The sequence below is a fragment of the Chiloscyllium plagiosum genome, unplaced genomic scaffold (assembly GCF_037043375.1).
Source record: "Chiloscyllium plagiosum isolate Xiang-an unplaced genomic scaffold, Cpla_swu_hap1 HiC_scaffold_36, whole genome shotgun sequence".
In the NCBI taxonomy this organism is placed as follows: domain Eukaryota; kingdom Metazoa; phylum Chordata; class Chondrichthyes; order Orectolobiformes; family Hemiscylliidae; genus Chiloscyllium; species Chiloscyllium plagiosum.
Genome location: NW_028270174.1, coordinates 6,201,211 through 6,226,136, shown reverse-complemented (window position 1 = coordinate 6,226,136; position 24,926 = coordinate 6,201,211). Strand labels below are relative to the sequence as shown.

Here is a 24,926-nt window from a genome sequence, read left to right as displayed (position 1 = left end):
TCTAATCTAATTTCTCCTTCGGATGTTGAGATCTCCTTCGGATAATACGATATTCAGATCATTGATATTCAGATAATCGAGGTTACTCTGTACTAATTGTATGAAGTGAAAACTTAATAGACTAAGTCAGCACTGTTACTGAAGTGTTACTGGCAAGAGGTATGGGAAGAGTTAGGAATACTGATCCTCACTTCATCATGAGTGAAGATGCTGCATATTAGAGATGGACTGACTGCAGTATATGTACAGGTTGAAGTGTAAAATAATGACTCACGCTGTTCAGAACCAGCCCTCAAACATACCAGGTTCATCTGCACTCTGCCGAGCTATCTTAACACTCCGTGGTACAGTAGTCAGGAAAGATTTGCATGCAAATTCACTTGTGGTGTTGTATCCTCTGCCTTGCGTCCTCTCGTAGGACCTGTGCACTTCATAGGAACCTGGTGCCGGGTGATCCTGTAATAGAAACATCAACTTAGCTATGGTTATGCAACAAAAACGAAACTTTGTGGAAGTGACAATGTTCTGAAGTAACATAGGAAAGGCAACATTTGGCCCCCTCAAGCCTGCTGAGAGAAAGTGAGGCTTGCAGATGCTGGTGAGTCAGGGTCGAAAAGTGTGGCTCTTGAAAAGCACAGCAGGGCAGGCAGCATCCGAGGAGCAGGAGAGTCAACGTTTCGGGCATAAACCCTTCATCAGGAAGGCCTGAAACATCAACTCTCAAGCCTGTTCCAAAGTTCATTTAGAACAAGAGTAGCCTGTATCTTAACTCCAGCTACCCACTTTGATTTTACAATTCTTGACAATATCAATACTGGTATTTTAATTTGACCCCAAACCTCACTCATCATCCTTCTTTTATTAGTTCACAATATGTGGGCATCACTGGCTCGGCCAACATTTTGCCCATTCCTAGTTGCCAAGACAGGAATCCCATTGCTGTGGGTCTGCAGTCACACGTAAGCTGCATAACAACAGACACTATTCATCTCCTAAAGGACATTACTGAGCTAGACAGAGTTTTACAATAAAAACAGAAATTGGTGGAAAATCTCAGTAGGTCTGGCAGTATCTGTGGAGAGAAATCAGAATTAACGTTTCCAGTCTGGTGATTCTTCTTCAGAACATTCTGAGGAAGGGTCACTGGACCCGATACGTTAGCTTTGATTTCTCTTATCAAATGCTGCCAAACCTGCTGAGATTTTCCAGCAATTTCTGATTATGTTCCACATTTCCAGCATCTGTAGTTCTTTTGTCCAGATTTTTACAACAATCTGGCAGCAGTTACCATTAGACAACTCCAGATATTTTTTAGTGAATTCAAATCTCACCATCTGCTTTGGTGGGATTCGAACCCACGACCTCAGAACATTAGCCAGGGTCTCTGGAGTATTAGTCCAATCACATTACCACAACACCAAAGTCTCCGTTTGTTGCCCACTGACTGACACTTTGTTTTAGAATTCTGATCCTTGGTTTCAAATCTCTTTCCATCATTCTAATCCCAATCTTCCTTTTCAATAACATCAAATGAAAAGGGTGTGTAATGAGGGGAAGTGGAGGAAAGTGATCTGCTTTTAGCTATTTCATCCAAAGTTGAGGTAGAATTTTACCCTGGGATAGTCTATTACAGTAGGTCAGATTCATTGCTACACAGTCAGCCTGCTACACACCCCTGTGTCCCTGGCACCTGGGAAACATAGGAGAAAGTGAGGACTGCAGATGCTGGAGATCAGAGTCGAGAGTGTGTTGCTGGAAAAGGACAGCAGATCAGGCAGCATCTGAGGAGCAGGAGAGTCGATGTTTCGGGCCAGAGCCCTTCACCTGGGAAACATACTCAGCCGCATGAGTATGTTTCGCAGGAGACAGTGTGGAAGAGATTTACAAAGTCGTTTCCAGTGATGAGACACCTCAGTTGCCAGGATAGATTGAACAGGTGGAACTGTTCTCCTGGAGAGAAAGTGGCTAAGAAAAATTAGATAGAAGTTTTCAAAGTCAGGAGGGTCCAGGAGAGAGGGGACAAGAAAAAGTGGATAAACTTTTCAGGCTCTGGATGGAGATGGATTGAGAACCAGGGAACACAGGTTTAAAGCAATTCAAAAACATAGCTAATGTGATGTAAGAAAATACAATGAATGGTTTGGGTCTGGAAGTATAGTGGAGCAAGAGTCAATTGAAGCATTCAAGAGGGATTTAGATAATTACCTGAAAAGAAACAATGTGCAAGGATATGGGGGATAAGCAGGCAAATGGTACCACAGTGGCTCAGTGGTTATCACAGCTGCCTCACAGCACGACTCCAGCCTCGGGCGCCTGTCTGTGTGGAGTTTGCACATTCTCCTCCATGGGTTTCCTCCGGGTGTTCCAGTGTGCTCCCACAGTCTAAAGATGTGCAGATTATGTGGATTGGCCATGCTAAATTGCCCTTAGTGTCTGGGGATGTGCAGGCTAGGTGGGTTAGCCATGGGAAATGTGGGGTAGTAGGCTGGGGGGTCTGGATGGCTGCTGTCTGAAGGATCAGTGTGGACTCGATGGGCTGAATGGCCTGTTTCCACAAAGTAGGGATTCTATGAAGTCATAATGCTTGTTGGACAGCAGACACAATGGGCCAAATGGCCTTCTGCTGCACCATAACAATTCTATAATCAGAATCTCCACATTTAGAGAAGAGGGAAAAACTTAGGAAAGATAAGATACAAAGGTAAACAGTGGTATAGGTGAGACCAGAGGGACCATGCTTGTGGATTCGTTTTAGAGATAACAAAATCAGCACTGAATAAATTACAAGGCTAGTAAGACATTTTATAGACTGCTTAACAGGCCATATAATGAAATGTGCTTCATAAAAATTTTAATATTCATTTGCATTTATAAGGTTAGATATTTGGAAACCTCTTCCTCTGCATAAAATCCTTCAGAATTTTACCCAATACTTAATCAGCTAAACCTGTGACATGTGTTATTTTATTCATTTTACAATTCAGCAGCAAGTCAGTTCACTGAATATTTTTGTTCTTCTCATTGAAAATTGAAATTGTAGCATTGCCAGGAATCAGTAATATCTCTTAAGGTCATGACATAGAAACGCCACGGTATTTCACAAGCCATTTGTCTAAAGGCCATAACTTTTTATTTGTCTGTATCTTGGATTGTGGACTGAAATGGGAAAATAACTGTTTTAAAAGCAAAGGATTGTTGTAATATAACTGCCCTTTTAAAAGCAAGTTACCTGACACTCATTGCATGTTCTGTTTATACTGCTGCTTCCAGAGGGAGGTTAGTAACGGGGCAGACAGATGCATGATGGACTTCCATGAGGCTGCAGCTTTGGCAAGGTACTGCTAGGGCAGTTGGAACTCACTGCTTCCTCCTGCAACCTCATAATAAACATTGGCTTCCCTGATCCAAACCCATTGCTTAACTGCTGTGGTGACTGAACATGACTTCTTAATTAGCTGGTAATTGTGGGGCAAGAGTGGGGGGAGGAGGGGGTAGCGGTGATGATGGTGAAAAAGGCAAATGGCATCAGAATGAACCATATTATCATCAACCCTTGTTTGCACAACATCAGATTGCATGGGCAAATGAAATATTTTAAACTTATTTCTCCTTCTTAGATACTGGACAAGGTGGAGCCTGGGAGTGGGTACAGAGCGTGATTCAGCCGACAACAAGGAGCTGATTGGTCTGGGGAATGGTAAACAGCTATTGATGACAAAGATCTTCTGCCTGCCAACAACTATGTGATTGGCTTCCAGGTTGTGCCTGTGAATAATTACTCAGAAGCCATTGGACCTCTGAAAAGGAAGGAGCTACAGTTTAAAAAGTACCTCAAGCGTGAAAAGAGCCAGTTTATTTCCCTCATTGGTTGCTGCAAGCTTTGGCCATTTAACCTATATAAGTCAGAGACTTTTGTAAATGTGAACTAGTCACCCTTTGCCTCTTGCAAACTAGTGAAAATACCTGGAAAAGGAGGATCGAGGAACAGCAGGAGTCAAGGACAGGGACCATTGAACTGTTTCCCAATCTTTCCCTCCACCCATAACACCAATGCTTTTTTTTTGTCTGTCTGTGTGTGGAGGGGGTGAGTTAGAGTTTTGATTCGAGTACTGACATATTGAGGTTCATCACTTTTTACTTGTAGTTAGAACTTGTTTATTTCAAGGTAGAAGCCATGATCATGCTGAATGCTGGAGCAGGCTTGATGGGACAAACGGCCTACTCTTGCTTCCTTTTATATGTTTCTATGTTTCTCCATCCCCACTCTAGTAACTAAGAAGGAGAAATTAGTTTAAAATATTTCATTTGCCCATGCAATCTGATGTTGTGTAAACAAGAATTGATGATAATATGGTTCATTCTGATGCCATTTGCCTTTTTCACCATCATCACTGCTACACCACCCCCCCCTCCCCCCCACTCCTGCCCCACAATTACCAGCTAATTAAGAAGTCATGTTCAGTCACCACAGCAGTTAAGCAATGGGTTTGGATCAGGGAAGCCAATGTTTATTATGAGGTTGCAGGAGGAAGCAGTGAGTCCCAACTGCCCTAGCAGTACCTTGCCAAAGCTGCAGCCTCATGGAAGTCCATCATGAAGCCCGTTAGACGTGGCTCAGCTAATCTGACATGGCCAACATCACTGGCTATGTTAGATTAGGGTCAGCCCTGAAACCTCTACAGGAGGCAAGAATAAGGTTCACAAACCATAGTAATAATTTGCCCCTAATGCTGGCGGATTACCATTGGGCTCTTTACCTGAGCCCTCTCTGTGTTAATGTTAATCCATCCATTTGGACCAGTTAGCAGATTGCTGCATTATTAAGAAAATAATAAAATGCTGGCAAAGCACTCAATCCCATGAAGAGTGATGGAAATATAGAAATGAGGTTATTTTGGAGTAGGCCATTTGGCCCCTTGAGCTTTCTCCACCATTCAATAAGGTCATATCTCAATGCCATAGTCCCACTTTCTCCCCATATCCCCTGATGCCTTTAATATGTAAAAACGTATCTATCTCTTTATAGAGTCATAGAGATGTACAGCACAGAAACAAACCCTTTGGTCCAACTCATCCATGCTGACCAGATATCCTAAATTCATCTAGTCCCACTTACCAGGATTTGGCCAATATTTGGCCATACACCCATCGAAATGCCTTTTAAATGTTGTAACTGTACCAGCCTCCAACACTTCCTCTGGCAGTTCATTCCATACGCGTATCACCCTCTGCATGAAAAAGTTGGTCCTTGGATCCCTTTTAAATCTCCCCCCTCTCACCTTAAACCTATGCCCTCTAGCTTCCCTGTGGAAAAGACTTTATTTATTTATCCTATCCATGCCCCTCATAATTTTATAAACCTCTATACGGTCACTCCTCAGCCTCTGATGCTCCAGGGAAAACAGCCCCAGTCTATTCGGCCTCTCCCTATAGCTCAATCCCTCCAATCCTGGAAATATCCTTGTAAATCTTTCTTGACTTCTTTCAGTGACTTGGCCTCCACAGCCTTCTATGGTAAAGAATTCCACAAGTTGACCAGCCTCTGAGTGAAGAAATGTTTTCTCATCTCGTCCAAATGGCCTACCCTGTATCCTGAGACTGTGTCCCCTGGTTCCAGACTCCCCATCCCAGGGAAACATCCTCCCTGCATCCTGTTTATCCAGCTTTGTTGGAATTTGATACCTTGCAATCAGGTTCTCTCCCATCCTTCTAAACTCTACTGAACATGAACCTTGAGGTAGGCTGAGTGCCTCCACTCCAGAATTTAGAAGACTGAGAAGTGATCACATTAAACTGTACAAAATTCAGAAGGGGCTGGCAGGAGGCTGTAGCTGGAAGCCAAGAAATGTCACCAGTAGTGTCTCAGGAAGGGGTGCCAGCCATTTAAATCTGAAATGAGGAGCGATCTCTTCACAGTCCTCCCAGAAGATGTCACACAATGTGGCATGCACAGCTCGAACAGAGACTGATATGGAGAGGCTTCAAAAGGAGATTCCAGATTTAGGGCCCAGGCAGCTGAAGGCCACCTACAGTCTAGCGATTGAAAGTGGGCGTGCGCAAGAATTGGTGGAGCACAGAGTTCAGCAAAGGTTAAAATGAGCTTTCTGATGTCTAAATGGATGAAGGAGATTCCAGAGATAGGTAGAGGAGGAGCCAGGGAAGGGTTAGAGAAGAACAATGGAATTTCGGAATTGAGGCACTGCCGGGCCAGGAGCGAGGATGGAGTTGGAGGTGATAGTGGAATGGAAGTTGGTGTCAGGTGGAATTTCAATGGCAGAGGTTTAATCGTTTAACCAGGCATTAAGCTCAGTTATGGAGTGTGGAAGATAAGAGGCTGGTTAGGGGAACAATACAGTTGGAAAATTCTTATCAAAGGAATACGAGTCACTTTATCTCATGTGTTTAAATTGAATGGGTAGGACATTGTTTTTTTTTAACACAAACCAGTGTAACAGAATGGGTCTGTGAATAACATATTCAGGAAGATAGTCACAGCACAGTGTTCAATTATGCTTTCAAGCTGAATGAGGATTAACAAGGCAGTTGTAAACCATATGCAACAGTCGAGGGGCAGAATACCCACAGGGAACACTGAAGTGCCTCCCTTGTAAATGCTATTATCTTCACACACAAAGGAGCTGCTCAGGAAAAAGCCTCAATAGGATTGTCCTGTCCTAATGCTCACGTCCCCAGTGTGTGCAGCGATACAGATGTCCTTCCGCCCGCCTCTATTCAATTCCAGCTTGTCAACAGCTCTCGGAAAATGTATCCCATAGAATGAGCTGCCATAAGCTCTGCTGCTGTGCACACACTTCATTAAAGCTCCTCATTTCGAGTTAAGTTAACAGCGACATGATCTGAAAGGGAAGGCACTTAAATCGTCACAACACAGACAAGTTGAAGAGGAAGCTGGAGCTAGACATGAAGCCATAAAGTAACAATAGCTTAGACATTGTGAATAGATTAGGCTTTGCTATCAGATGGTTGAGCACTAAATCGCACTCATTTGTCAGACACTTTTGTTCCTCAAAATAAGCTAATTCCACTCCTGAATTGTTCCTTTTTATTTTAAATGTTGCCTGCACGGGAATCGTCACACTCTAGAGTAATTTGTTCCTCATTTCATTGAGGGGTCTCTAAGAGATACAATAAGGTGTGATATAAATGTAAATCTTGTTGTCTTTAACTTTTCTTCAAATATATTTTATCTAACTTATGAAATACAATAGAATTGTATGATCACACTGTATAAAGGAGGCCTTTTGGCCCATCATGCTAGTGCAGACTCTTTCAAAATGCTGTGCAATTAATCACCCTCTCGCTGCCCTTTTCCCATGGCTCTGAAAGATCTGCTGCTTCCAATCCTGTGCAATTCCATTTTGAAACTTACTACTGAATCTGTTTCCATCTATCATACTTTTCAGACAGTCCGTTTCAGATCACAGATCACTTTGCAGCTTAAAACTCTATTTAGCTAAGATGGAATATTTGCCTTCAGCAGATGTTCTGCATTTCTTCACAAACTCCTAAATTTCAGGAATGTTTTCCTGACATATTTTTGTATTATTAATTTTATGAGTTAACATGCACTGCAGTTCCAGCCTCTGATTATGAGCTCAGGTCCAGGAATAAATTTGAACTCACACCTTCTGCTATGGGACATGAAAAGAGTCAAACTGACATATAGATGTATCAGTTAAGTCTGATCACAACTCACAAACATATCAAGAGTCAAGCCCTTTGTTCCAACTTCTTCAAACCATCCCAAAAGACTGGGCAATTCACTGGAGTTCAACAAGCAGCTTAGATACTGCAATGAACATATAGCCATCTTCGTATGGGCAGGACTGGCAGCTCCTTGTTCCAGAGTTTAGATAATACAGGCGTGATAGAGAGGGATGCAAACAGGGTGGAGGAGTTGACTTACTGATTAAGGAGCAAGGCAAGATGAGCAGAACGTAGGAATAAGAAAGGTGCAATTCCTATGATGGGGTTATATTATATGCCTCCAAAGAGCCAGCATGTATTAGAGGCACAGATTCTGTAACAATGTAAACACAACACAGTTGTGGTAGTCGGTGATTTTAATTTCCCTAATACTCACTGGGACTACCTTAATGCCAGGGCTTAGAAGAGGCAGAATTTGTCAGGTGCATTCAGAAGGGTTTCATGAAACAAAATGGAAGTATTCTGACTAGGGAGGGGGTGCCTTTAGACCTTGTATTGGGTAATGAGCCTGGCCAGATGATCAGATTTCAGTAGGGGAGCATTTTGGGAACACTGACTGTAATTTCATCAGTTTTAAGATAGTTATAGAAAGGATATGGTCCTCAGTGAAAGTGTTAAACTGGGAGAAGACTAATTACAATATTAGAGAACTTGGAAAATTGGATTGGGGCAGCTGTTTGAAGCTATTTCCCATAACTGACATGTCTGTTAGAGGCCAGTTGACCAGAGTTCATAACTAGCATGTAACTGTAAGGATAAAAGATCAGGATGGTAAGATTCAGGAACCCTGGATGATGAGAGATGTTGGAATTATAGTTAAAAAGGAAAATGAATTATATGTAAGGTTTAGGAAACTGAAATCAGAAGAGTATAAAGGAAGCAGAAAAGAACTTAAGAAAGATATTCGGAGGGCTAGAAGGGGCCATGAAATATTCTTGGCAAAAAGCATTAAGGAGAATCCCAAGGCACTTTATATATATATTAGGGACAAGAGGTAGCGAGGGAAAGGATAGATCCACTCAAGGATGAAAGAGGGAATTTATACTTGGAGCCAGAGGAAGTGGGTGATGTCCTTAATGAGTACTTTGTGTCAATATTTACCAAGGACAAAGACATGAATGAAGGTAAGTTTAGAGAGGAGTTTGTTGATACTGTTAGGTATGCCGATACCTAGAAGAAGGAGATGTTGGGTGTTTTGAAAAACAGTAATGTAGGTAAGTACGGAGGGCCTGTTGGGATCGATCCCAGGATACCGACGGAGGCAAGGGAGGAGATTGCTGAGAGCTTGACAGAAACCTTTGTGACCTCTTTAGCCACAAGTGAGGTCCCACGAGACTGGGGAAGAAACTCAATGTTGTTCCTTTGTTCAAGAAGGGGGACAGGGATAATTCAGGAAATAATAGGCTGGACAGCCTTACAGCTTGGGAATTTTAATTCAGGGAGATTATTGAAGAAGATTTTTAGGAAGAGACTTTACCTGCATTTGGAGAAGCATGGGCTGATTAGGGATAATCAGCCTAGCTTTATGTGTGGGAGGTCTTGTCTCACAAACTTGATTGAGTTTTTTGTGGAAGTGATGAAGACAATTGATGAAAATAAAGCAGTGAATGTTATTTACGAGGGCTTTACCAAAGCATTTGACAAGGTCCCTCTTGGTAGGCTAGTCCAGATCAAATCACATGGAATCCATAGAGGGTTAGCAAGTTGGATACAAAATTGGTTTGGCCATTGAAGACAGGGGTGGTTACAGATGGGTGTTTTTCTGACTGGAGATCCATTACCATTGGTGTTCCGCAAGGATTAGTGCTGGGACCTCTATGCTTTGCAATTAACACAAATGATATGAATGAAAATATCAGTGGTCTGAATAGTAAATCTGTAGATTACACAAACATTGGTGGAGTTGTGGCTAGTGAAGACGGCTGTCAAAGAATATTGCAGGATGCAGATCAGGTGGAAAGCTGGGCGAAGAAATAGCAGATGGAGTTTAATGTGAACAAGTGTAAGGTGATGCACTTTGGGAGGTCAAATGCAAGAGGAAAGTATACAGAAAATGGCTGGGTCCTTAGGAGCATTGATATACGGAGGGATCTTGGAGTCCAAGGCCATAGCTCCTTGAAAGTGGCAACACAAGTGGATGAGGTGGTAAAGAAGGCATACAGCTTGCTTACCTTCATCAGGTAAGGCATTGAGTATAAAAATTGGTAAGTCATGTTGAAATAATTGAGTCATGTTGCAACTCTATAAGACTTTGGTCAGGCCACTTTGGAGTATTGTATGCAGTTCTGGTCACCACAGTATAGGAAGGATGTGGAGGCTTTGGAGAGGGTGCAAAATAGGTTTATGAGGGTGGATTGGAGTGGATTAGCTATAAGGATAAGTTGGACAAACTTGGATTGTTTTTTGCCGGAGCATCAGAGGCTGAGGGGCGACCTGATAGAAGTCTATAAGATTATGAGAGGCATGGATAGGGTGGATACTCAGAATCTTTCCTCTAGGGTAAATGCAAATACTAGTGGGTGTAGGTTTAAGGTGAGGGAGGGAATGTTGAAAGGAGGTGGGGGAAGAAAGTGTTTTTTATACAAAGGATGATAGGTACCTAGAACACACTGCCAGGGGAGGTGGTAGAAGCAAATATGTTAGCAAATTTTAAGAGGCATTTAGACAGGTCGATGAACAGGCAGGGAATATGGGCCATGTGCTGGCAGATGGAATTAGTTTAGAGTAGAATTATGTTTGACAGAGGCACGCTGGGCTGAAGGGTCTGTTCCTGTGCTGTATTGTTCTATGCTCTATGTTCTATATGTATGTGTTGTCATGTCCAATAAAGGAATGTCCTAATGTGAACTTCAAACTAATTTTATATTTTTAAATGGACACAAACGGATGGAAACAATGGTCACCCAAGGGCCAGGAGAAAGTGAGGTCTGCAGATGCTGGAGATCAAAGTTGAAACTTTATTGCTGGAACAGCACAGCAGGTCAGGCAGCATCCAGGGAACAGGAGATTCGACGTTTCGGGCACAGGCCCTTCTTCAGGAATGAGCAGAGAGTGTTCAGCAGGAGAAGATAAAAGGTAGGGAGGAGGGACTTGGAGGAGGGGCGTTGGAAATGTGATAGGTGGAAAGAGGTCAAGGTGAGGGTGATAGGTCGGAGTAGGATGGAGGCGGAGAGGTCAAGAAGATGGCCCAAGGGCCATCTGACTCATTTCGTAGATTTAAACCATGTTATAGGGCAGGAACAGAACAAGCATTCCAGTCTTATGTAAATATTGACGTCTTTCCCTGAAACCAAGGCTATTATCAAATTGAGGTACGAGCTGCCTCAATCCCCTCAAGGTGGTAAAATCACAACACAGGATTTTGGAATAAACAAAACCACAACCCATTCATTTGGAAAAGACTGTGTACTTGGTACCAACAGTCAGAAAATCAGACCACAAATCAACTACAAGTCACCAGGAAGCCAAGATCATTATCAACAGTACCTTGCAATGCCAACAAATAGAAGGGCACCTCCCCAAAACATCTTCTAACTTCAGGTTCACCTGAGAACAAAGCTCCTAGAATTTCAACTGCAAGAGGCTTCACGGTATGCAGAGAAACCCCTCGCATGACAATACTCTCACTTAAAACTTAAAGTGTCAAACCGTCTCAGGAACTGCAGGCCTGTCACAAGGGAAACCAAAGTTGTAAATCAAAATCTAAGATAGTTATGTAGCAGCAAACTACTGTGAATGCAGGGAATTTGAAACAAACATGGACAACTAAGATTTTTATAATTGGTAAAAATGTATTAATCTGTTTATAAATATATGTGTGTGTGTGTGTGTGTGTGAGTGAGTATGAGAGAGAGAGAGAGAGAAATGTGTACTTGGAGTATTGCATTTAATTGGCAGTTACTTGAGAGAATAAATAACTGGAGGTATGTTTGCTTGCTGAGCTGGAAGGTTTATTTCCAGACATTTCTTCACCCTACTAGGTAAGTCCTGCTTTCTATTTATATGTTTGGTTTTTTTTAGAACCCAAAGAAACCCAAACATATAAATAGAAAGCAGGAATTTTCAGCAGTGCTTTGCCTGAGGCCCACTGAAGATGTTACCTAGTAGGTGACAAAACATCTGGAAATGAACCTTCCAGCTCAGCGAGCAAACCTATATCCAGAACCTCAACCTGAGCTACAAATCTTCTCAAAACTCACCAAGAATAAATAACGTTATTTCTTTTTCAGCTCACAACATCTTGCTCCTAGTTGTTTATATGAGTCCCACACAAAAGCACACACCTTCCAGCACAAAAAGTGCTGATTATGGGCTTTAATAACTTTAAATATTCACTGAAGAATTTGCATTTAGATTAGTTGACGTTTGATAAGATGAAACAAATATCTAAAGTACAAAACATGCATCTAAATTTAACTGACAGAAATATATGCGAAGAACAAATGACAGTTTGTGCAGATCAGAAGTGATAAGAAGTTAATTTAAAATGTTAAAAAGAGAGACAGAGTCAACTGTGGTGGAATGTCAGATCAGCCATGATCCTATCGAATGGTAAAGCCGTTTAGAGGGGCTGAGTGGTCTACTCCTATTCCCATTTCTTCCAGTTTTATGTTCTTACATTGCTGAGTATGCCACCTGTTGAACTTCAGAGACACCTGAAAGAAAAGAATTATCCTCTTTCAATCCTATATGAACTGGCCAGACCCACACTTGATGCAAATAATCCTCTGTATTAGATGAAGAAATTAATCTTGTGTATTCATCACTGCAAAGCTCCATCACCTAGTTCCATGCCTACTGCTTACTAATGGGAGGTATGGTCAGGACCCCCTCACCTCAATGCTTGTATTAAAGCAACACAACTATTGAACCAAGCTGAATAATATCATTATCTGCTTGCACTCATTTTTCCTACATTGATGCAGGGTTTAACAGTTCACTTTGGACTGTTAAGAACTTGTTGTTGTTACATTAAGGTTGGGTAAAGTCTGCGACAACATGCATCCAGAATGTATCATATTTGATGGACAAACACTATTTTCCTTGCTGCAGCAGTTTGTCCATTCAGGGATGAGCCTGACTAATTAACGTTAGCCCAACTCATCACCCCTAGCTATGGACTGGTGATGAGTCAGATCCAGTGACACCTGTCACCACCACACACTCACCACCCATCCCCCAGCCCAACAATCCAATAATAACCACTGCATTTAAACAGCACATTTAGCATTGAAGGTTTCAAGGAGTGTCTTAAAAGAGGGAAAAAAAATCAGAGAGCTCTCTGGGAGGAAATTCCTGAGCTTCAGTTTCTGAACAGTGCAGCGATTAAATCTGGGGATGTGCAACAGCCGACTCTTGGCGGAACACAGAGTTTCCGGAGAGCTGTGGGGGGGTGGAGGGATGCGACTATGAAGGGAAATAGGGATAAGAATGTTCAAATCAATACAAAGGAGGTAATTGATGAGAAGCCGAAAAGCCAGTATGTAGAAACATAGAAAATAGGAGCAGGGGTAGACCACCTGGCTCATAGTGCCTGCTCCACCATTTCATATGGCCATAACTGATTATCCAAATCAATACCCTGTTCTTGCTTCCTTCCCTATACTCTTTGATCCCTTTAGCTCTCAGAACAATATCTAACTTCTTGAAGTTAAAAATCAGACAACAACAGGTTATTGTCCAACGGGTTTATTTGGAGGCACTAGCTTTTGGAGCGCCGCTCCTTCAACCCAATGAAGGAGCTACCTGATGAAGGAGCAGCGCTCAGAAAGCTAGTGCTTCCAATTAAACATGTTGGACTGATTTTGGCGTTGTCTGATTTTTAACTTCGTTCACCCCAGTCCAACACTGGCTCCTCCACATCATAACTTCTTGAAAACATTCAATGTTTTTGCCTCAATCATTTTCCTGTAGCAGAGAATTCCACAGGCATGTATACCTGCACAAACAACAGCATATTTCACTTCAGTTTGATTGCTATTTGTAAAATCTAACCTTTAATGACATTACCCAGCCACAGAAAATACTGGACCTCTCTCTATGACTTTCCACACACAGTCTTATCAGACTTGAAACAATAACTCAGTTTCTTTCTCCACAGATGGTGCCAGATCTGCTGAAATTTTCCAGCATTTACAACAGTTTATCTCATCTGTCTTAACATCTCCTTTCCTAATCAGTACCAAATTTGGTTTGCTAACTTTCCCATGAAAGACCTTGCAATATGTTACTAATTAAAGGTGGTTGGTAAATACGAGGTTTATTTTGTTGAATGGTCAGTTTTATACTGTCAGAGAGATAGATAGAATGAGAGAGAGAGAGAGAGAGAAAAATTCAACAACTTCCGACATAACAACACAGTGGGAGTTCCTTCACCAGATTGATTGCAGCAGCTCAACAGAGTGCTCTCCATCACCTTCCCAAGGGCAGCTAGGGAGGGCAATAAATCATTGTCTTGCCAGAAATACTCATATCCCGGGAAGAAATGAAAAGGTGAATTTCAAGAGAATCCAAAATACAAGCATAACTGTTTGGAATATACAGAATTTTACAACACAGGCCATCTTCCTAAAACATCAATGGTTATCTCCAACACAAGCCACTATCCACCATACTTCTTCTTGTGCCATCAATGTAAGCTCTGTGGCCTCACCAATACCCTGGATAATTACCGCAAAACACCCTTGCTTCAGTACTCGAGACCTCTCACTACGAAGACCAATATTTTGCTCTGTTATGAGTTTACCCACCTTGCCCTGAAATACATGCATTCTATTCACCTCAACTTCTCCCTGAGGTAGCACATTCAACATTCGCAGCACTCTCTGGGTCAAAACGTTTCTGTAATTGTCTATTGGATTTAGTTTATATTCATGACCTGCAATTTTGCCACTCACTCACAAATCTTTCCATCTAGCATTTAATATCGTTTTGATACTTCTGAAAGCTGTCACCAGGTCACCTTTCCAGTTTTCACCTTTCTAAGGCAAACTGCTGAGCAAATTGCCCTCTCTTGATTCTGTCATTTTAGATTTTTCCCTAATTAGCATTTTCAGAGATGCTATGACACACCAGCAGGCTCAGAGGTAGGGACACTGCCACTGCACAACAAGAGCCCTTGCTCCCACTTCTGGCGTAATCCTCGGCTCACCATCTTCAGCTGCTTCATCATCAAGGTCAGACGTGGGGATGTTCACCGATGACGGCACAATGTTCAGCACCATTCGTGACTCCCCAGATTCTGAAGCAGCCCCCCCTCCCCTTGTCCAGATGCAGTGAGACTTAATTAACATGCAGGGTTTGGTTGCTTTGTGACAAGTAACATTTGTGTCATAAGTTCCCAGCAATGGCTATCTTCAACAAGACAGAATCCCATCATCTCCCCATGCCAGTTAATGATGGTCAATCCCCAACAATCAGCATCCTGGGGTTACCATTGACCAGGAACCTAGCTAAACCAGCTATATAAATGTAGTAGTTTTACAACAAGATCAAAGACTGGGAATTCTGTTGCAACTCACCTTTGACTCACCAAAACCACCTACAAGCCTCCAGTCAGGTTCATGACATCTAATAAACCTTAAGAAGCCCAGAACAAAGCATCCCCCTTGATTGGCACCACGACAACATTTTTGCTTTTCAAAATATTCATTTAGGGGGTTTGAGTGTCACTGGCTGAGTAACTGTGTATTGCCTTTGCCTAATTGTTCTTGTGGAAAAGGTGGTGAGTAACCTTCGTGAACCGTTGTTGTCCATCTGGGTGTAGAGACACCTGCAGTGTAATTAGGCAGGGAGCTCCAGCGCTTTGACTCAGTGACACAGGAAGATAGTTGTTTGAATTGAAGGGGAGACTGTTCAACATGACCTGGGTGTCCTTGTGTACCAATTACTGAAAGTAAGAGTGCAGGTGCAGCAGGCAGTAAAGGAGGGAAACTGTATGTTAGTCTTCATATTGGGAAGATTTAAGTACAGGAATAAGGATGCTTTGCTGCAATTATACAGGACATCTGGAATACTGTGTGTAGTTTTGATCACCTTATCTGAGGAAGGATGTTCTTGCGACAGAGACAGTACAGTGAAGACTTAGCAAATTGATTCCTGGGATGGTCGGACTGATATTCAAGAAGAGATTGAGTCAATTAGGATTATATTCACTGGTTTAGAAAAATGAGGGGGGAGTATCTCACAGAAACCTAGAAAATTCTAAGCATTTGGTATGCTGAGACTAAAACATTGCGTGCTATCAAAAAGGAGGTAGATACAGCTCTTGTGACCAGAGGGATCAAGGGATAGGAGGCGGGGCGAGGGGGGGGAGCAGGGGGGATTTCCTGCTCATATCTTCTGTTCCTATGAACAGTGATATATTTCTACATCAGGATGGTGAGTGGTTTGGAGGGGAGCTTGGAGGTGGTGGTGTCCCCATGGATCTGCTGCCCTTGTTCTTTGTGACGGTAGTGGTCCCGGGTTTGAAAAGTGCTGTCCCAGGACATTCTCAAACATTCCATCTAGAACTAGCACAGTGTGTACATCTACAAGATATAATGCAGTAACTCACTAAGTCTCCTCTGGCAACATCTTCTAAAAAAACAGGCCAATGAGATAGCTAAGGGCAGCAAGGACATGAAAACACCACCACCTACAGGATCTCTGCTGAAACACAGCAGTAGTCCCTTCATTGTCCCTGGAACACTCTCCCTGTCAGCACCCAGGGTTTACCTGCTCCAAATGGGCTACAACAAACCAGTTGGTCACATCTCATGAGTGAACAGACAAAAGGACAATGGAAGGTTAGTGAACATCCCTGGGTGTGCAAAATGAATAAATACTAGCCACCTGATGAGTGGAGACTCGAAGTCTAAACCATCCATCGGAAAATGCACACCAGTAATACAAGTGACACCGTTAGAAGATTAATTTCTCAGTTTTTGATGAATGGAAGAGTAGTGTTGGGACATAATGGTTGCAAGCTCATAGATTTTCACAGCATGATACAGATAAAGTCATTACCATTAGCTTAGGGAACTTGAGAACATCTCATTACCCACACTCACTTGGAATAAAGAATAAGGCTTGCACTTACTAAACTATTTATTATAGTTCTGAATTTTCAAGATACAATGCAGCAATTAGAAACTCTATGAGATCTCAACAGAGGAAGCAGGACTACCCCTGAAGGCCTTCGTCAGACTTTGTTTTCCTTTCCACAAGAAAGGCTTCCAACAGTAAATACTGGATTATTAGCCACTTTGTAATCTCTCTCACCATGGGATATGAAGAGATTGAACAGAACGCAATACCAACAGCAGCTATGTCATGCTGATTTTCATTAAATCTGCTGTAAGGAAGCCCAGTATGGAATTATTAAGCGGCTATCATATAAGCATGACAAGAAAGGTTCATCTATTTATAGTCAATGTGAGTTTATTCATAGTTACCTTATCCATATCTGAGCAGAACTGCAGATGAGCAGTCCTAAGCATATTTACCTCCTTTTGTTGGTCCACTTTAAGAAGTTAGAACAAAACAAAAACTGAAAGAATTGCGGATGCTGTAAATCAGAAATAAAAACAAAAATTGTTGGAAAAGCTCAGCAGTTCTGGCAGCATCTGTGAAGAAAAATCAGAGTTAACATTTCAGGTCCAGTGACCCTTCCTCAGAACCGTTTCAACCTGAAACGTTAACTGTGAATCCTCTCCACAGATGCTGCCAGACCTGCTGGGCTTTTCCAGCAATTTCTGTTTTGGTTTCAGAAGTTAAGACATCTTGACAAACACACAAACATCTGGAAGGAATCCAACTGCAATATTAAACTTGTCGAAGTGCATCTTTGCGGACACAAGTCATTTTTAGTTGAATGCAGCTCTTTACATTTAAGTGTAAACAGATATATAAAGTGTCTCAAAGACAGAGGGGAGATAAGCTAAAAAAAGTGAGGACATTAGGAGTAAAAATGGAAGTCATGTGAAACTCTTTCATCCAAAGGATGATAGGCCAATGTTCCCAATTAATGTCACTGAAGTGAACAGCATTAGTCAGGTCCATTTCTATAGAGACTGCCACTGGCTAGGAGGCAGCAATTCTCAAAAATAAGCTGATTTGTTGAAAATCAAAGATAAACAAACACATCTAACTTGCCTCTATTTCGATCGGGTGAGGAAAATTAGGCATGTTCCTTTCCAGGTCTGGGCTAAGGCCTCTTGCGACACAGTGGTAATGTCCTCACCTCTGAGGCAGGAGACCTGCAGTTGAGTCCCACTTACTCCAGAGATGTGCCTGAACAGGTTGATTGGAAAATATCTACAGATCTGGGCCCCAGCCTTCACTCCACTTCCCAATATCCCACAGAATCCACGCAACTCCTTCGATACCAATGCAGGCTATGACCACAGCCAAGCTCAAGCTGAGACGTAGCAAGTGACAGTCCAGCCTCACAGCCAGTGGGCAATGGACCATCTCCAATGAAGGAGAAACTGACACAACTCCAACAGGATGCTAAGACAACACTTTGACCTTGAACACAAAGAGGAACGGGAAACCACAACCTGCAGGTTTCTCCCCAAATTACACACGATCCCAACTTGGAAACACATCAGTACATTTGTTCCGATCACACAAAGATTACTGGGCTATTGGGTGTCAGTGACTGCTGCAATAGCACACACCCTGGAGGGCACCCAATGGTTCACTGCCCAAACCATTTAGGCTTCAGTCAGAAGTCACATGACACCACATTGTAGTCCAACAGGTTTGTGACATTTATTCGGATCGGGGCTCCGAAAGCTTGTCATTTCAAACAAACCTGTTGGACCATAACCTGGTGTTGTGTGACTTCTGACTTTGTCCACCCCAATCCATCACCGGCACCTTCACATCATCACTTCAGCTTTAACCCACGTTCAGAATCTGAGTTGCCCTGGGAACAGGGTCAGGGTCAGAAATCACTGGCTCGCAGTGCTGCCCCTGGCCTCCAACCACAGCACAATGGAGCCCTCTGTTGTAGCCAGAGACCCCTACACTAAGCCCTGTCCTGGGGGCATCCTCTTTGGATGATGAAGTAATCCATTGCCTGGCAAAAGCAAGATCAGAATTTGACGTGAGCATGAAGTGAGCATCACAGCACGGAAACCAACCTTTCGGTCCAACTTGTCCATGCCGACCAGGTTTCCTACACTGACCTAATCCCATTTGTCTGCATTTGGCCCATATTCCTTGAAACCTTTCCTATTCATCAACCTGTCAAAAATATTTCCCCTCTGATTGGCCTGTGATATTACTGCTGGATTGTTAATCCAGAGAACCAGATAATATTCTGGGGACCTGGGTTCAAAGCCCACCGCGGTAAATGGTAGAATTTGAATTCAACAACACATAATTCTGGAATTAAGAGCCCAATGATGACCATGAAGCCACTGTCAACTGTCGGAAATGCCCAGCTGGTTCACTAATGTCCTTTAGGGAAGGATTCTGCCATCCTTACCTGGTCTGGTCTAAATGTGACTCCAGACCCACAGCAATGCAGTTGACTGTTAACTGCCCTCTGAGCAATCAGGGATGGGCAATAAATGCTGGCTTGGCTAGCGACACCTTCATCCCATGAATGAATAAAGAAAGAAAATTCATTCTCTAATTATCAGTGGCAGGAGGGTGATTAACCGCAGGACAATGGGCTATGAAGAAACAGGACAATATAGACAATTATTGTCTCTGTCAGTTGAATGCAAAGTGATTATGGAGAAGTGATATCCTACTGATCGTAACATCTCACTATATTCTTCCTCACCCTACCCTCTGCTTCTTTACTTCCTCAATTGCCTTAAATACATGCTCTCTTTGAATTAACAAGGACTATGGCCAACCTCCAATTGCTCGAGTCATCTTCAATATCTCCACGGGAGGTGCAGCCACCTGGATAGGAAATTATAACCAAGATGCTGCACTCAAAAACATCAGGTAGAAAGAGAATCACAACTTCCTTTTTATTCGTTCATGGGATATTGGCAGCACCGGCTTTGGCCAGCACTTACTGCTGTGGGTCTGGAGTCACATGTAGGTCAGACATTAGTGAACCTGATGTGTTTTTCCGATAATCAGTGATGGTCATCGTTAGTCCCTAAATTCAAATTCCACTATCTGCCATAATGGATGTTCAGGACATTACCTGGGTCTCTGGATTAGCAGCCCAGCAATAATACTGCTAGGCCATTTTAGGCCATAAGACGCAGGAGCAGAAATTAGGCCATTCAGCCCATCGAGTCTGCTCTGCCATTCAATCATGGCTGATAAGTTTCTCAACCCCATTCTCCCCCATTTCCCCCAATGAATGCATTCAGATTTGAATGTGTAGAGTGCTGGTCTTGTTAGTGAGTAATGGCTTAAGAGAAATCACTCAACAGGCGGGTCCATTTCAATCACCAGATGGTTTATTTACACCGGCAGGGAGCAAGTCTCTGGGCAGGAACTTCTCCAAAACAAAGGAAATCAGACACTTTTACACCTTTACTTCAGCCCATCCTGACTGGTTACAAACCAGTCACAATATGAGATCAGCTTATGGACTTTCACAGTGAATCTCAGGATTTCCTTCACAGTGAATCTCAGTCACATCCCTGGCTTGTTTCTTCCCTCAGTCAGTTTTTCAGCTCAGCTGCCTGTGTGCTTGTTGGAAAGAGGAGAGCTACTACATTAGCCGAAAGGTCTCCAGCTGCTGTAACTGAATATCCTTAGGAATGCATCAAGTTAATCAAATCCCACAGTTCCTCACATCTGGACAGGACCACTCCATTTTGTAACAGACAACACGACAATGTGGTTCTATGTATCTGCCTCAGCCTTGGCCCAATCCAACCATCTCCCTATTTAAGAAAGGCTGAGCTCGCTGACACGTGCGAATTTACATTGAAGGGAGGTTCAGTCAGTGCATTATTGAGGGTATTGGATGATTATTTCAATAGAAATGGTGTTCAGTGATACGGGGGAAAAGGCAGCAGATTGGCACGAGGTATTGGAACAGGTACAGGCACAATATGCCAAATGGCCTAATTCGCTGTTGCAACGGAATAAATTGAAATAAGGAATGATAAAAACATGACAAACCCTGAAAAAGTTTTAAAAAGAGAAACATAAAGGTGAAGAGAAAAAGACATGAAACAAAATGTTTAAGGCAAATTTTAAGGCAAAGATAGATTTTTGAACAGTGCAGGAGTGAAAGGTTGTGGTGAGAGGGCGGGTAAGTGAAGCTGAGGCCACAAAAAGATCAGCCATGATCTTATTGAATGTTGGAGCAGGCTCAAGGGGCCAGATGGCCTACTCCTGCTCCTAGTTCTTACGTTTTTTTAGGTAGAATTTCAAATACAACTAAAAATCAGGTTTATATTGCACATGTAAAAAATACTAGAGGTGAGCATACACAGTCATAATTTCTCATCGGCTGGTTGGTGTCAGTAAAGAGTCTGTTTAAAAAAAGATATAAATTGGAAGCAACTTGAGAAAGATTTAGGATACCTGAAATCCCTGGAATAGGGGAGGAGTGTAGGTTGTCTTGTGAGGAAAGGTTGGACAAATGCAGAGCTTTGAACAATAACAAGTGATTTGGTTGAGACAAGAAGATCCTGAGGTGCCTGGACAGTGTGAATGTTGGGTGGGGGGGGGACTGGATATTTTCTCTGGTGGGAGGATCAAGAACTAGCGGTCACTGTTTCGAAATAAGCGATTGCCCTTTCAGACACAGATGAGGCAAAATCTTCTTTCTCAGAGAGTCATAAGTCTCTTACTGAAAGGGTGGAAGAAACAGAGTCCTTAAATATTTGGCAGTTCTGAAGAAGGCTCCTGGACTCAGAATGTTAACCCTGTTTCTCTTTCCACAGATACTACTAGATCTGCTGAGTTTCTCCAGCACTTTCCGTTTTGGTTTCAGGTTTTGAGCACCCACAGTTCTTTGTTTTATGATATGGATAGATTCTTGTTCAGCAAAGGGGGTGACAGGTTCTGGAAGTAGGCAGGAATGTGGAGCTGAGATTACAATTGGATCTATTTATTGAATAGGCTTGCAGGGCCGAATGGCCTATTAATTCCTATGTTTGTATTTCCCAGGCAGCGAGGGTGAATATCAAGACCAGCCATCTGAACAAACTGGCTGATAAGAAAATGTTAGAAGGGGGCACGCCTCTCTCCTACTCAGAAGTCCTGCTGTATGTAGCAGGCTCCTATGTCTGTGTTCCATAGTTAGTTTTTCCTGGAGCAGGTCACAATCCTGACTGATTAGCTCAGTTGGCTGGATGGCTGGTCTCTCCACGCTTCAGGCTCTCTGCCTTAATTCCTGATGAAGGGCTTTTGCCCGAAACGTCGATTTCGCTGCTCCTTGGATGCTGCCTGAACTGCTGTGCTCTTCCAGCACCACTAATCCAGAGGCTGGTTTTCAATGCCGAGTGAGGCCAACAGCATGGGGTTCATTTCCATTACAGGCTGAGGTTACCACGAAGGACTCCACCACCCCCCTTTGTCTGAGACGCAGTGACCCTCAGATGAAACCACAACCAGTCATCTTCCTCTCTGATGAGAGAGCAGCCCAATTATCTGGTTAGATTATGAAAAATTTATCTTTACTCCAGATGCATTCCCACCAGTGCCCTAAATGACTGGAGCTATAAAGATTGTCAAATAGAAACCTGGTCAAATCAGCGTAGAACCAGTGGAATATTGTGAACGAATTTCAAAATCAAAGCACAACTGGACTAACAACACTTGGGTACGCGTTCAAACAGAACCTGCTTTGTTTTAATTCAGCTCTGCCTTGACGTTTTCAGACTGAAAGAATCTTGGAGAGCCTGGTGTGTGACCACCAGTCACTTTCTGCTACCATGACACAATCTTCATATTTATCAAAAACCAGTTTAACAGTAAGCACTTAGTATTCTTATATTCTGGAAGCATTAATGTTACGCCACTCATTGGGATAGCCAATTATTCATTTCTCAATTTCTTTCTGTTTAATACACTCAAAAATACATTTATGGATAACTTAATAAATGTCAAGAGAAAAGGCAATTTTAAGCACCGTGTGTGGTTCTTTTGGAAAGGCTACCCCAATTACATTTCCAGTCCTTATTTAGACACGGGGGTTCTAGACAGGAGAGTCTAATTAGGTCACATCATTGAAACATTCAAAACTGTCAAAATAATTGCTCTTTCTGCAACTACCAAGTGGACAGAACCAATTGCCTTTTTTTTCTTATTCATGTACCTTACACAGGAAGAAAATAGTCTCAAGATGAAACAGCTCTTATCTAAGTGTAGGTATGATTGGCAAGCAACACTGTCAAAGCAATGTTTCAAAAATCAGTATCAACACTCAAGTGAATATTATTCCTTTCCCTGTTCATGGGTAGTTGGAAAAATAGGTAGGCAAAAGTAGTCATTAAAGGGGCATTTTCATTTTTGGTTTAATTTGTGTGTCATCATATTTTTGTTAAAAGGAAAGTGATCTTTAAAGCAAAAGGAAAAATACATTGACCGGTCTTATAGTGAAGAAATTGACATGCAGTTTCCCCTGGCAAATGCTCAAATATCTTTTACAAGTGGGTTTATGGACAGTGTAGATTTACAACTCCTTGTGTTACATTCTCAAATGCAGAAATTATCGATACATTTCTCCGCCAACCTGAATTATAAAACAGATGAAATAAGAGCACGGGTATTATCCACTCAACATGAGGAGAATGTGCTCCTGCCACAACAGCCAGTGTTAAAGGGAGAAGCTTTAAATATGCAACTGTGCATGCACGGGTTTTTTGTTTATGATTAGATTAGATTCCCTACAGTGTGGAAACAGGCCCTTCGGCCCAACAAGTCCACACCAACCCTCTGAAGAGTAACCCACCCAGACCCATTTCCCTCTGACTAATGCACCTAACTCTATAGGCAATTTAAGCATGGCCAATTCACCTGACCCTGCACATCTTTGAACTGTGGGAGGAAACCAGAGCACCCAGAGGAAACCCACGCAGACACGGGGAGAATGTGCAAACTCCACACACACAGTAGCCCGAAGCTGAAATTGAACCTGGGAACCTGGTGCTGTGAGGCAGCAGTGCTAACCACTGAGCCACCGTGCCACCCTCTTTTTCAAAAGAACAAAAATGTAATCGCACAACATAATCAGACAGATTGTAAGGTCTCCCATGTGGATAACTGCATTAAATTCTTCTTCAGCCCTAATAACTCGGTTATACAAAGCTGTTAGCAAAAACCACTTATGACAGAACACATGAAGTGTAATAATCCCCTAAAGCTCCATTTAAGGACCCCCAACCTTCCAAAATACAAGGATTTGGTCTTTGTAATAATATTCATTTAGCATTTTTCTACTAAATTCAGTAAAGTGCCATTTTGTGTAAGAGTGTGGAGTGCGGGGGAAGCTATGATTTCAACAAGACAATGTTCTCTATATTAAATCTGCAATTTATAGTGTTCCAAGGTCATATCTGGTTTACTTAGAAATTGGTTAACTGGCCCAGTTGGGGTTATGTTGGAAGGAATATTTGTCAGTGCTCAATGATTATTATACAAAGGCCACACAGGCGACTGTTTACTCGATGGAGAGCCTAAAGCAGGGTCACCTGCTGTGGGTTTATCTTTGTTGTGGAATGCAAATCCCAAATGGTCTACTAACTCTCCATCTCAACAAAACAATACTTTCCGCATGTATAAATTACATCAAAAATATACAATAAAGATCTCTTTTCCTTACAATTTTTACTAGAAAATTGAAAACCATTTGCCATTGCTTATTGATGCACTTCAGTTAGAACAAACATGTCATAAGAACTTGTATTTCTAGACTAACTTAGCTCATGTCTCACAAAGGATCTCTCCAGACAACCAAAAGAATTATTTCTGGATTGCCTGTTCTAAACATGGCGAAAGTGAGAACTGCAGATGCTGGAGATCAGAGTCTAGATTAGAGTGGTGCTGGAAAGGCACAGCAGGTCAGGGAGCATCCGAGGAGCAAGAAAATCAACATTTCGGGCAAAATCCCTTCACTAGGATTCCTGATGAAGGGCTTTTGCATGAAATGTTGATTTTCCTGCTCCTCGGATGCTGCCTGGCCTGCTGTGCTTTTCCAGCACCACTCTAATCTGTTCTGAACATGGTACAAACAGTTTTCTGTACAAATCTTAAAAAGATAAAGGTGATTCATCATT

General features: G+C 42.4%; 1 protein-coding gene across 2 annotated transcripts in view; it reads right to left on the bottom strand.

Annotated features, from left to right (window-relative positions):
* The window catches only part of stpg2 (sperm-tail PG-rich repeat containing 2), a 377,020-nt gene that overhangs the window by 148,154 nt on the left and 203,940 nt on the right, over window positions 1-24,926 (bottom strand). For both annotated transcript variants that reach the window (XM_087979916.1, XM_043674437.2), the window contains one exon: window positions 303-456. In XM_087979916.1, coding sequence (XP_087836042.1) covers window positions 303-456 — 154 coding nt within the window. The remainder of the gene's footprint in view (window positions 1-302; window positions 457-24,926) is intronic.